This window comes from Pieris napi, chromosome 20 (genome assembly GCF_905475465.1).
Source record: "Pieris napi chromosome 20, ilPieNapi1.2, whole genome shotgun sequence".
NCBI lineage: Eukaryota > Metazoa > Arthropoda > Insecta > Lepidoptera > Pieridae > Pieris > Pieris napi.
In genome coordinates, this window is record NC_062253.1 from 6,442,363 (window position 1) to 6,456,546 (window position 14,184).

Genomic DNA, 14,184 nt, shown 5'->3' on the forward strand with positions numbered 1-14,184 from the left:
TTTTCGTTTTGCACCTGCCCTTGAATGGGCTATTCAAGCCATGTGCTTTGTATTTGAAGGTAAGGTAAATGACTGATTTAAATTGTACGAATTTATGTAATTCTATATTAATTTAAAACTTATAATTAGATTAAAGGGTTGTTCTTTATAAATAATAACTTATCATTGTATTGTCTACATATTAATCCTTTATAGTTTTGCTTGCATATATTAATTTTGATATTTCTTGCTTATTGCTGAAGATTTAAGCTAGGTATATAATTATTTATTTTTATATAGCAAGTCCCTTTATTATATATATAATTATAACAAAAAATACTCATTTTCTCAATAAACAATTACAACACCGTCTATATGTGTGCTTTAAGGAATGGTGTTTCAGCCGTGCGTAATTATAATAAGCGCCTTCTAATCCTTTAAAGTATATATTCGTGAATTTCTTTTAAATAATATTAATAAAATTATCTATACTCTCGTAGGTCCAGCTATAAATTTGCATAGAGATCTTTGTAAACTTGTTATACTAGTAAAATCACGTAGCATATAGGTATGAGTTTGGAGAGCGTAAAACGCTATTTTTAGCACACGTTCCTACTGCCACTGTAACCCCAGTTCCCGAGGCGTGGTCATCCAATTAACCAAGTCCTTAGGACCTCACATATTGCGACAAAAATAACACGCAAGTTTATGTCATTAATGAGTCATTGCTTACTGAGATGAGTGTAACCTCGCAGCGCTTTATTTCACTATAATAAGATATAAAGTTGTTTGTAAATACATAATTGTTATAAATTGAAGGCTAAGTGACCGGTCCGGTTCGGCTTCCGCAAGATTATAATTTTTTTTGCAATGTTTATCAATTTTATCGCAATACGGATCGCTGATAAACAATTAAATGTGCTATTTAGCAATTGTACTTAAATATTAAATCACAGTCTGGTTTAGCGAGGCGGCCTACTCAAGTCAACATAGCTATCGATCGAACTTGCGCGGTCTGCAATAGCCGGCATTTTGGCAAATGTGCTCTTAAAAAAATTCGCGAATTTTCTATTAAAAAATAAAAGGATTTTTACCTGCGAGACGCGAGCCTTGGCTCACCGTAGCACCCACAACACAATACACCACAACACACGCGAAAGGACGAGCGGCAACACCGTCTCGTCCGAAGTTTAAGCGCCGAATGAACGAATAGTATTTTATTGCTTTAGTTTGTAGTAGAGGATTATGAACGGCCGATGACATCAAAAAGAGAGAGATAGTGGCGTGTCTCTTTCGCACATATGGATATCTCCTTTTATGTGCCCGAATTTAGCCGAGAGCTTCCGATTTACAAGGATCAGGATATGGGGATGTAATGCGCACGCAGGACGCTGCAAAATGCGTGTCGGTCTTGAAGTTGCGGCTTATATTTATTGATAGTGTCTGCATTCAGAAAAGTATAGTACGCACATTCTACTTATTAAATCCTTTTGACATTGGTCGTAATAATGGACGATCGCTTTTAATTTAAAGCTACATTAGTTCTTACAAAAAGAGATTACGATTTACGATCGACTTCACACTATTATAAGTAACGCCTGTGTGGCCTAATGGCTAACCCTGCCCAAAGGTCCTGGATTTGATTCTTGATGATTGTTTCGCGATAGCATCTTATATAAATTTGTGAAAGCAGAAATGTCTAGGTACTTTATAACGAGGTGTTGGACTAAAACAGAATAAATATTTATATAATGTGTTAAATTGGATATTATACAAGATCATCTGCCTTTTATTTTATGTCTACGCTTTTTTTTTGAAGGGCAAAGTACTTTAGTAGAAACAAAAATTACTAATATTCCTGTTTATTTAATTATTATTTAAAAACAGGATTCATTGACTTAAAATCGCGGGTTGTATGTAATGTACATTGAGTTTAATTACGCATTTCATTTGCGTCATAAACTAAATGAGATTCTCATTGTTCGTTCGTTCATTAGGATTAAGACATATTACAATAAATAACTCTAAAATATTGAATAAAATTTATTAATATAGATGAAAAATAGTAACAAAATGTAATTTATAACTATATTAATTATAAAATTCCGGCAGTGGATAACATACTGATACATTATCAATTATAAATAATTTTTATTGTATTAAAATATTTGTACTCTGACTTTCATGAATATGGCACGAAGTTTTCAATTAACACAAATTAGGAACACGAATAGCTGCTTTTTCTTCTCTAGGCAAGCTTTAGAACATTTTTAATATATTAGAAACATCTATAATTTATACTACATATTTTTTCTAATAGGTCTTCTAATTTTAAAATTCAGAGACAATTGCGAACTCTAGCATGTGTCAAAATGGCCACAAGACTTGACATTCAAAGATTTGACAGTTTGCACATCTACATGACTCGAAGAGGGAGTTCGTGAGATACATGGAAACATTTAATTATATCGTACTGATATGGATAAATTGATAACTAACACCATTTCACAAATAATAAAGCAAATAAGGATTTTATTTTTATCAACACAAATGTTGCCGAATCCGCAATTTGTCTGACTTCAGTAACTGATGCCAAACATCAAAATACACATAACCAAAACAAAACATCCTTTATCTTGTTTTCTCTAATACATTTCTATCTCACTTTTGTAGTTATTATTTCTCAACTCTACTAGATAATTCATATAAGCACTTGTCTCTGAATTCTGTTGCCATAGTTATAACACATCCACAAGACATCTTAAGAGTATTTTATAAGATCTCACAAATACATAATTTCATTTCAAAGATTAATATTAAATATATTAATATGATTATTTATAATTTGTAATAAAAATGGTTAAAATATAAATTCTATATTTAAGCACCTGTAAAGGAAAAATTTGATTTTGCAGTCTTACACATTGTGTCTATTACAAAATTTGTTGTTGTGTTCGAATATCTCGCCAAAATCGTTTATTAATAAATATAATTTTTATAAAATCTAGCTAAGGTCTAAATCTATATTTGCGCTTAACTTTGAGTACATAAAAAAAATACAACCAACCAGTGGATTGTATTTTAGCAGACCACGGTTCTCTTAAGCAACCTCATGAGGGGCGGGCAGTTTTTCCCAAGTGGGTTCAACACCCCAAATTTCCCTTGCGTATTCGGCAATGGTGCGGTCCGAAGAAAACTTGCCAGACGAGGCTATGTTCTCGATCACCATTTCCGCCCATTTTGATGGATTCTGTTGAAAAATCATTATTTGTTAAGCAACGACGTCTACATGAATGAAGGCGACACAATTGTAATTATAACTTGATTTCTTTGGCACAAAAAGGTCTATAAATGTTAGTAATGACGCGTCTAAACGGGCCATGTTTTGCTGCAATTGATGGCTGGCAATGTGTTGCAATATGTCTGCAATAGTATGGCCCATGATGCAGACTCATAAACGGGCCACACAAACCGGCAACAATGGCTGACGAAATCACACTGATCGCAGCAGCTTATATTGTTTTAAAAAAGAAATAGAAAAAGAAGAGATTGTGGATTCGACCTTACTTAAATAGGCGTGATACTGTAGACAATTTGAGTCTTGAATTTTAATTAATATTTAATTTAACGTCAAAATGCAGCTGATCGCAAAACACAGAATATAGCAACAGGCACACTTCACTCATAGCAAACGTCATGTCGCGTAGAAAAGGATACACTGTGCCATAACAAAGAGAGTGACTGAAACAACAATAGAACTGGCTGTGCAATATTGCAGTTGAATTCGATAGCCTAGCGATCGTCCGGCCACCCATCGGGGCAATATCGGCCATATGTGGCTATACAAAACATGTTTGGCTATATGGCCGGGACATTACCGCAATATTGCATAGTGTGGCTGCTATTGTTTGCAATGTTGCCGGCCACAGTGTTGCAGCCATCAATTGCAGCAAAACATGGCCCGTTTAGACGCGCCATAAAAACAATGTGTACGATACATATATGCATAACAAATTCAAATCGCCTGATTTGAATTTGTTATGCAACTAGCTGGTGCCCGCGACTTCCGTCATCTGTGCAGGATTAGTATCTTACATTAGCGAGAAGTAGAAAAAAACGACTGAAAATAAACATTTCCATCATACATTACAAATGCGTAACTCTAGCGGTTTTGGCATCGCACGCTAGAATAACTCGCAGATGGTAGATTTTTTCGAACTTACTTGATATTTTGGACAATTTGCACAATATCTTTATAAATTGTGTCTTATGTGTTATTCTGATGTATAAGCTATATAATTGTAAAGTTTCATTACAATCCATTCAGTAATAAAATAATTTAAGAATGTGATTACCAAAGGCAAAAAGTGGTCTCTTGAATAAATACAACATTTATGGGATCTACGTATCCACCCATAAGTTTGTTTGGATTTAGCGTTACTACACAATACGTACTACGTAATGCGGGGCGGGGATTGAATTACGTGTTATTGTTAATATTATTTTCGACTTTCCAGTACTTTACACCACATAATGGTAACTTTTAGGTATAAAGAGTCACTAGGTGGTCACGAAAAGTTTTACTATACTTGGGTACAGAAAAGCGTTACGGCGCGTTACACGGGGCTGGGGGGGGGGCAATAACCTCCAAAATTGCGTGACGTAATACTCGAAATGAAATAATTATTAATATTGCAAAAATTCGTCTAGTAATTAACTATTATTTCAATAATATACCTGATACACTGCGGACACCTTATCCTGGGCCTTGATGTAATCATCAAAATCTGCCAGATGGAGGAACCTGTCATGATGGAGTAGCACATCAGCTACATTCTGGAACTTCCCAGGTTCACCAGGAGTGAAGAAACCGCTGCGGATCTGTTCGATACATTGACGTAGCTCTGGGTTGCGCTCGTAGTACTCGTACGCGTTATACCTACAACAATATTTTTTTCATAATAGGTAAAATACTTAACTTAAGACTCTGAACGCCTACTCGATGCGATAAAGCAATATTATAGGGCCGGCCAAAGTTCCTCCAATCTAATAAAGGATGTTACTTTACAATCTTTTCTCCACAATTGTAATATAAGATTTATTTTTCATACATTTTTAAACATGGAATTAACAGCCAGTCACTATTGTTAATCGTACATTGAAATTTGTTATAATAATTAGGCTAAATTCGTTTAAGAATATTTTGTCACGTTTTTCCATTATATTGGAGTAGTAAAATAAAATCCCGGGTCCGATAGTCCTATTATAATTTTCATTACTTATAGTAGGAGATTAAATTTAGTACTTCTTTAAAAAGTTAAATATCATTAAAAATAATCAACAAATGAGGGTAGTAGGCACAATACAAGTGAGGGTATTTTTGAATGTAAATTTAACAACATCCTTATCTTAACTTAACCAAAACTTACCCTCGCTTCTGCAGAGCTTCAACATCGTCCACCCTCATTCCGAATATGAACAAGTTCTGTTCCCCAGCTTCCTCTGCCATTTCCACATTAGCTCCATCCATAGTGCCAATAGTCAACGCTCCGTTAAGCATGAACTTCATGTTCCCGGTTCCGGAAGCTTCAGTACCAGCGGTCGAGATCTGTTCGCTCAGATCGGCTGCTGGCATTATACGCTCAGCCAGGGTGACTCGGTAGTTCTCTAAGAAGATCAGCTTTAACTTGTCCCCTACATCGGGGTCGTTGTTAACCTACAAATAAATTAAGGCCCCATTGAATTTGATTTCTAGCTAATATTATGCATAAAATATGCATAGGTTTTTTGATGAAATAGTTTAATCGTTGCTGGATGGCGGAAAATATGGCGCTGTGTTTTATTTTGTATTATTTAGTTTTCTATTTATTAGTTTTAATTATTATTATTATAAGGGATCGTTTAAGTATTACGTAACGTATTATTTTTCCTTTTGTAAAACGTTACGATGCGGGGAGGGGATTAAATTACAATAACCTCCAAAAATTGCGATACGTAATACTTGAACGCTCCCTAACTATAATGTTAAGAATATTCTAAATACTTTATTATGTAAATATTATAAATCATATAATGTAGAGAAGATAGAATCTCATACACTATCCTAATACATAATCAATTATAATGATAACACGTTCAAATGACAGTTTAAACTTAAATTGATACTTACAGTATCCCCTACAGAGCAGGCCAGAGCGATGATTTGCTTAGCGATAAAGTAACCTGGTGCGGCTTTACCACCGATCATAACTGTTCTTGGGGCGATTGGGGCAGTGGGGTCACGCTTTATACGGTTGTACATTACAATCACGTGCAAAATGTTCAACAATTGCCTCTTGTACTCGTGAATACGTTTCACTTGTACGTCAAACATCGAAGCTGGGTTGATTTTCACACCCGTATCTCTTTCGATGAGGGACGCTAATTTAAGCTTATTTTCTTGCTTCACCTTCATCACTGCACGCTGGAAGCCGGCGTCTTTCGACCACCGCTTCAAACCCTTCAATTGGTCGAGGTGGACGGTCCATTCTTCGCCGATCTTATCGGATATCAGATCAGATAGGCCAGGGTTGCATAGCAACAGCCAACGCCGTGGGGTGATTCCGTTTGTCTTGTTTTGGAATTTTTCTGGCCACATTTCGTAGAAATCACGGAAGATGGTTGCCTTCAGGATATCTGAATGAATGGCGGCAACGCCGTTGACAGCGTGTGCACCGACCACACATAGATGGGCCATGTTCACTCTCTTTTCACCTTCTTCTTCAATAAGAGACATACGACGCATGCGGTCCATATCTCCAGGCCAGCGTTTCTCGACCTCTTTAAGGTGCAAGAAGTTAATGTGATATATGAGTTCCATGTGTCTGGGGAGACAGTTTTCTAACATTGAGCAAGGCCATCTCTCCAAAGCCTCTGGGAGAACGGTATGGTTGGTGTAGGCGCAACATTTGTTGACAAGTTTCCAGGCCTCATCATACGGAACTTTCTCAATATCGAGTAAAATGCGCAGTAATTCTGGAATCGCTAAAGCCGGGTGGGTGTCGTTCAGCTGAATCGCGACCTTTTCTGGAAGGCTTTCGAATGTAGTTCTGACAGCCTCACGACTACCAAATCTGGAGGCTTTGTAACGCCTAATGATGTCCTGTAGAGTAGCGGCGCACATGAAATACTCTTGACGTAGTCTGAGTTCTTTTCCTTCAAAGAAGTTGTCATTCGGATACAATACACGCGAAATGTTCTCTGCGACGTTACGATCTAGTACGGCTTGAATGTAGTCACCGGAGTTAACTGAAATATATAATCATAAGTTCCAAATGTGTTTTATTGATAACAATAACTATTTATAAATTTTAGATAAATATGTTTTGAGAAAAAAAAATAGAAATAAAAAGATTATCAAATACTCATTATTTTTAATGTGTAATCAAAACCTTCTATTAAGAAATGTCTGTAGATTTATGTGGCTTGAAGATAAAAAGTAAAATAGATTTCTATTCCTCATGGATTGACAACAGACATATTCGATTGTAATTTAGTATAATAATAATAAAATGTTATTATTTCTGGATCAGTAGAAAGAGAACAGTGGCAGCGAACTAATATAATTCTTATTTGTTGCGTCATTTCGATTGATTACAAAATTTATATACTTAGGTACTTTTTTTCTTTTGAACTTAACAAAAAAGGTTGCACTCGACAGTTCTCTTTCACAGACTAGTAATATATTTTTAAAACATTATCATATTCAGTACATAGCATATACTAACAGAATTTTAGATTGAAGTCCACGGGGCTCTTAGCTGACCACAACCGCAGCGTGTTGACGACATTGTTATTGTAACCTGGGATCGGGTTGTCATACGGCATAGCGAACACGACCTAGGAAGTAAAAGATGACATTTGACCCTCTTTAAACGACCATAAACTACAGTGATATTGTCATAACAACGGATTGCCACTATTGCACAGATATAGGTCACAATATCACCCTGCTTATTAACGTAAAATAAAATAAACTTAATGGTTTTAATCAGTATTAACAAAGATGATACATAAACGGATAGCACGAAAGTCTACCTTTAATTAATTAAAATAGAAATGGACATGAATTTTAAAACACTATTTACGAAGTTGCCGTATCGTAGTACTCATAATCAACACACAACACACAATTTGACGACTCATTGGTCTAGTGGTTAGTACCCCTGACTGCGAATCCATGGGTCCCGGGTTCGATCCCCGGCTGAGACAAACATCGATGTGATGAGCATTTGGTGTTGTGCTTAGGTCTTGGGTGTTTAAATATGTATTCATATGTCTATCTATCTATAATATGTATGTGTATCCGTTGCCTAGTACCCATAACACAAGCTTCACCAGCTTAGCATGGGACTAGGTCAATTGGTGTGAATTGTCCAATCATAAAAAAAAAATACAAAGCACTCTAACGTTAAAGAATTCAAACCTATAATTATAATAAAAAATAAGTCCAATATATTAATTTATTCCAGTTTCGTAGTATAAGGTTGAGTGAAATCGCAATAGGTATATCAAGTTTCTGAAGGCCACAAAATAGAAAAATATCGAGTACTAGCCACCCGCCTCGGCTACGGGGCTAAACCTCATTAATCGTTGCAGATATTTGTGAAAACCGTAATAATTCAGTTTTTGAGTTTATCGCGAACAAATAAAGAGAGTACTTTTTTCTATATAATATAAAAGTAAGACATATGGTATCGCTTAATTGCTGTAGGCATTATCAAGCTCTTCAATTTTCTCTAGAACTCAATTCAATCTGTCATCAAGGGAACGTTCGTAAGAAGCATTTTCGTTTGTTTTTACACCGACTTACTTTCCAAATTTACCACGAACCTTTTTTCGTGAGTCTATGAACTCACAACATCGGATCATAACATCCAGATCATTAACCCCTACACCTTACAAACTTTACGTTTTAACCTCTACTGTCTACAATATTAAGTATAGATAATAATACGAATAGCAGTGAAACTTATTATGAATACGGGCAGATAGTGTCTCCGCCCGATCGTAAATTGAATAATTTCTTAAAACACTTGCTAAATTGATTGAGAGCAAGTGAAGAGTCAAAGAAACATGTATTATTTTGTTACCACGCAAATATTATTTAAAAATAGAATGCCTGAGAAATGGCCCTATTATGTTACCCAAACATATAAAAAGAACAATAGTATTGTTACTACGTTTACAAAGTCTTAGAATTTTTGGCAATCCATATTTCAGAAGGTATAATTTAGTGTAAAAACGCGCGAGGTCAATGACTTAGAGACGTCACACGCTGGACGATACCTACAAAAGTGTCCCACAACGAATAGAGGGTTATCTTTATTACTGAAACGATCTCCAAGGGTACCTTAAGGTCATATTAAGGACGATGCAGTTTATTTTCGTATAATGTTAATGCCTTTCTTAAAGAATTTATGTTAACATGTCTTTGCGTCGTTTTATTTACAGTAGTTTTATTAGTATTTTCAAATCCGTCCCTACATTAATTTTTTTTTAATTTATTTTTCTTTCATTATAAAAAAAAATATCTATACCTTTATATCATTGAATAAAAAGTGAAATTATTCAGTACAATTATTCCTACAAGACAATAATTATTTTCAAGTTTCAAATTTAGGTTACATAATTTATAATAATGAATTTCAAAATAAAAGTTTTACAACTTAAGATTATGCTTGGATAACTATTTAAGAGTTACTGGAAGTAATTGTAATATGAACAGAAATTATTTTATTAATAGAATCACTTAAGTGAACTCACCTGCGTGTCTACCCACTTCTTGCCTTGAGGAGTATCAGCAACCCGCCCATAGAAATTAACAGGAATCATAAATTCTGGCCTGGCCTTCTCCCATGGGTTTCCATACCTCAGCCAATCGTCTGGTTCTTCTTGCTGTTCTCCATTCTCAATTTTTTGCGCAAAAATACCATACTCATACCTTATACCTATAAAAAATTGTTTGCTTTTACACTGCTACATTTGAAAAGTCTTTATTATCTTTACTTACATTCAAGAATTTTAATTTGATAAAATAATGTATGTTTCAACACATACACACAAATTTGTTCCCAAAGTTCCTTTAACATTTGACCCCAATTTAATAGCAATAAAAATCTTTATTAATAAATATCTCTTTTTGTGAGTCACCTTCTGAGATTTACACTGTAATTATTACATATATGAGAGTCATTTTTTATAATAATACAGTACATATTTTCATCATTATAGTAATATTAAAATAATTGCATTGATTTAATAACTCACAATGGACATTTTTAGAAAAAACACAGGTCTTCTTGCTTTTAAAAACATTATGTATGAAGCAAATGAGATGCAAAACCATGAACCCTTTGCCTCTTTGGACAGGACTCCAAACATACACTTACAAATGTTTGGTTAAAAATATAGTTTTCTGTTAAACGAAGTATTTATAACAATGTTTCACCATTCCTGGCAATTATTTGGTGAACATATTTATAATTGGAGTCTCGCCAACACCATTCTGTCAATTAGTGTATAAAATTGGTATCAATTGTAAACATTAAATGTTGCAGTTCTTATGCTTGTATTTAAAAACTTAAAGTATATTTAATCTAATTTTCTTTTTCTAGTATCATTTTCTAAGAAACTTTTAATCATTGTGTAATCATTAAAAGCAAACTATATACCTACAGCTGTGTATTTTTAAAAGTGTAGTAAATAAAATATAACTGCGGAATTGAAAATAGATCTAAAAAGTTAATCATATGCGGTTACTTTAGTATAATACTGTTCTTATTATGTAGAAGTAGTTATACCTACAACTAAATAAAATAAAAGTAGTATAGAAAGTTTCTTTAGTTATTTTGGTGTTTAATATCTGAATGAAATTATTATTTAAAATTTAAAATAAACATTTAGAGGTGAATGACACAGATAAGATAATCATACCATATCCATAGGCTGCTAAGCCAAGTGTAGCCATTGAGTCGAGGAAACAAGCAGCTAAACGACCAAGACCTCCATTTCCAAGCCCTGCGTCTTCTTCCAACTCTTCTAGTTCCTCAATATCCAATCCAATCTGATACAGAGCTTCATCAACAGTTCCTTGAATACCCAGGTTAATCATTGTATTCTGAAGGGATCGTCCCATATAATACTCCAATGAGAGGTAGTAAACTCGCTGAAAATAATCTCATGTGAGAACAAATAATAATATAATACATAAAATACATATTATGTAGAAGAGAAATATTTATACTATATTAGATAGAATTGGTTATATTACACTTACCATAATATAACCAAATTTTATATTTCAAATAACACAAAAGTCAAGTTATTTTTACTATAAATTTACAACTGGTTTCTTAAAGTAATAGGAATAATAATCACATACTTTTGGATCCTTTTCATAGTAGTATTGTTGGGTGCGAATCCACCGGGAAACCAGATGATCTCTGACAGTGTGAGCCAAAGCGAAGTAGTAATCTCTTGGTGTCGCAACATTCCGGTCTTTAACAAGAGTGTAATGCACATGCCGGTTAAATGCCTTCTTCACTTCGGTAACATTTTCTACAGCAACAATTCCGCGGACGGATATTTGCTTTCGTTTCTCCGAGTCCGATTGTACGCTCATTATTACGTTTACTTTCTTTTAACACAACACACAACCGATCAGCTGTCGCGTACAGTCTGACTGCGGGAGCGATATCGGTCACCTTGTGAAGGTCAAACTACAACCGTCTGTTCGGCTCTTGTTCTATACCGGGCACCAACTACCAACAAGATTCAGAGATAAATATTTCAACCTTCCTACCTACCTACTATTATTAATTACAATAATTATTTTATATTTTTTTTAGTAAATTAACAATTATAGTATTTAGTCAATTACAATATTAGGTAGGTATATTATAAACCATAAAAACATCACTATTTTATTTAAGTATTGCATTTTTGATATGTACGTACTAGAACAAAAAAATAATTAAGTGTACCTACCCTACATTTTAATGTAGTTTTCAATAATGACAATTGACACTGACTGAACATTAAATACAAAATGCTTCGACAGTCGATACTCGATAGTTTACAGTGGAAGTAAAAATGTATTTCTTTATAAAAAAAAAGTACCTACGCACGAACCTCGCTATGAGTTATCAAGAGCTTAATAGGCACTGTTAACTGTTTACCGTTTCCATGATCTTTTCTATCTTATGTCTAAAATCTATTTATCAGGAACACGATCTAAATATTAAATATTCTCTTCTAATATTTTACCAATTCTGCACTAAAATTGTGTTCTTCTTATTTCATAGATTATTAATGCTATTTATTGTATACCTAAAGTTAGTATTCACGTACCTAGAATGCTATACTATTATTATAAAGAGGAAACATTTTTGTTTTTGTATGTATGTTAATAATATTTTCACACAAAAACTACTGGACCGATTTCAAAAATTATTTCACCATTAGAAAGCTGCACCATCAGGGACTGCCATAGGCTATTTTCAAAAAAATAGGGATCTCTAATAAAAATGCAATAATATAATCCAAAGTGTGAAAAAATTATCCATAAAAAACCTGTCATCGCGTGCGCTGTGGAAACTATTGACGATAGAACAAAAATATTCTTGTATAGTATTATAGAACGTACAATACACTATATAGGTACATTCGGCAACAATAGCTACAAAAAGAATGTTTTACAAATGGGCAATTGTATTATAAAGTTGGCCTATCCCGGCTATTATTTTGTCACAAAACAAAACTACGTCAAATGTTATGTATAGGGAAGTTCTACAAATAAAGCTCTTTTCTAATAATGTAGAATCAAGTTTTGCATTTTGAATTCTTGTTTTTATTTTTAACAATTTTCAAATCAAGCTATAAATTCCTGGACTGATTAAAAAAATTATTTCATTTCCAACTTGAAATCAAGAATTTTTTAATACTTGTAGAGTATATATTTTTAAATTTACTAATGTCGGACATTCTACGTACATACATATTATATTAGATATATATTCGTTGTAAAGTAAAATCTGTATATTGATTAGATAAATGTAAGTGTGTATATAATTATCTGAAATTAAAATTAGTAGACTTTGCACTAGCACGAGATTGGTATCTATGCGAGTGAAACCGGGGGCATTGCTAATGTTTCATACATTGCTATATAGCTTGTTTTGCAAATTTCTAAGTATATTATTAAGGCGATAAGTATATTATTATATGTACGGCGAAAACAATTAAACATCGTGATTTGTTTATAAATCTTTATTAGAGGGAACGAGATATATTCATAATATAATTGTAACATCGCAATAAAACCTGGTAACCACTCCAAATACAGTCGATTTTAAATATAAATATTGTGTGATTGTACATAACTTTTATGGCACATATGTATAATTAAAACGTGATGTCAATATAACATTATTTTTGATACACATCTGCATTCCAATGTCTATCACGCCATAGCGATATCAATGATCAAATAGTAATAATTTATAGATACATAATCTTTTTATTAAAGTTATACTTCTTTAGGCGCGTTATGAAACATTGATGAGAGTGAAATTTTACGATGCGCGCGCACCGTGACATAAAATTAGCAGAATGAAGTTGCCCACGGAAGATGCTACGGCATTGGACATAATTTAAAAACAACATTCGAATAATAACATAATTTATTTATTAAATTTTTCAAAAGTAAACTGAACTTTATTGACTATAATGACTCCCTTTCCAGTCTTTGATTATTTAATTTTAATTAATTATTTGCATGCAATCAAAAGCTATTTTGAATAATGCCAAAGAAGTATAACTTCTTACGCGCGTACATAAGTTACGCGTACATTTTTTTTTATTTTTGCGACACTTTGTTGCCTTACAAAACCAGTATTATGAGAACACTGAAATAGAAACGCAACAAATCAATCAAATACGTCAAAATTAATCTTTAAAGCAAATTTATATTTAGTATTAGAATTTGTGTGTTCAACACATAACAAACTCAACGTCGATAAATAAAATTCAAAAATATCACAATTTATCGGTTATTACATTTTAACCAAATACAATAAATGCTTAAAATATAGTCGTTCATTTTATAACTTACGTCCTAACAAATGCTAAAAATATATGAAATGTGTACATAACTCTTAATATTTA

The 14,184-nt window shown here is 33.3% G+C and overlaps 2 protein-coding genes across 51 annotated transcripts in view; both read right to left on the reverse strand.

Annotated features, from left to right (window-relative positions):
* LOC125059791 (Down syndrome cell adhesion molecule-like protein Dscam2) overlaps positions 1-1,204 on the reverse strand; it is a 73,745-nt gene extending 72,541 nt beyond the window's left edge. For all 50 annotated transcript variants that reach the window (XM_047664359.1, XM_047664358.1, XM_047664362.1 and 47 more), the window contains exon 1: positions 1,074-1,204. The gene's annotated coding sequence lies outside the window, so the exon portion shown is untranslated. The remainder of the gene's footprint in view (positions 1-1,073) is intronic.
* An 805-nt stretch (positions 1,205-2,009) lies between these two features.
* On the reverse strand, positions 2,010-11,758 carry LOC125059593 (glycogen phosphorylase). Its single transcript, XM_047664069.1, has 8 exons — positions 11,402-11,758; positions 10,954-11,185; positions 9,784-9,968; positions 7,746-7,857; positions 6,149-7,266; positions 5,409-5,695; positions 4,717-4,918; positions 2,010-3,229 (listed from the first exon to the last, which is right to left on the reverse strand). The coding sequence occupies exons 1-8, from the start codon at positions 11,639-11,641 to the stop codon at positions 3,080-3,082; spliced, it is 2,526 nt and encodes an 841-aa protein (XP_047520025.1). The 5' UTR covers positions 11,642-11,758; the 3' UTR covers positions 2,010-3,079.
* Between the last annotated feature and the right edge of the window lie 2,426 nt (positions 11,759-14,184).

Bases quoted from the DNA above. Each gene is read 5' to 3' on its own strand.
- LOC125059593 (XM_047664069.1), bottom strand. From the start codon at position 11,641: ATGAGCGTACAATCGGACTCGGAGAAACGAAAGCAAATATCCGTCCGC. The intron at 11,186-11,401 runs GTATGTGATTAT...GATTATTTTCAG, and splicing joins ACTATGAAAAGGATCCAAAA to CGAGTTTACTACCTCTCATT. The intron at 4,919-5,408 runs GTAAGTTTTGGT...ATATTGTTGTAG, and splicing joins GAAGCTCTGCAGAAGCGAGG to GTATAACGCGTACGAGTACT.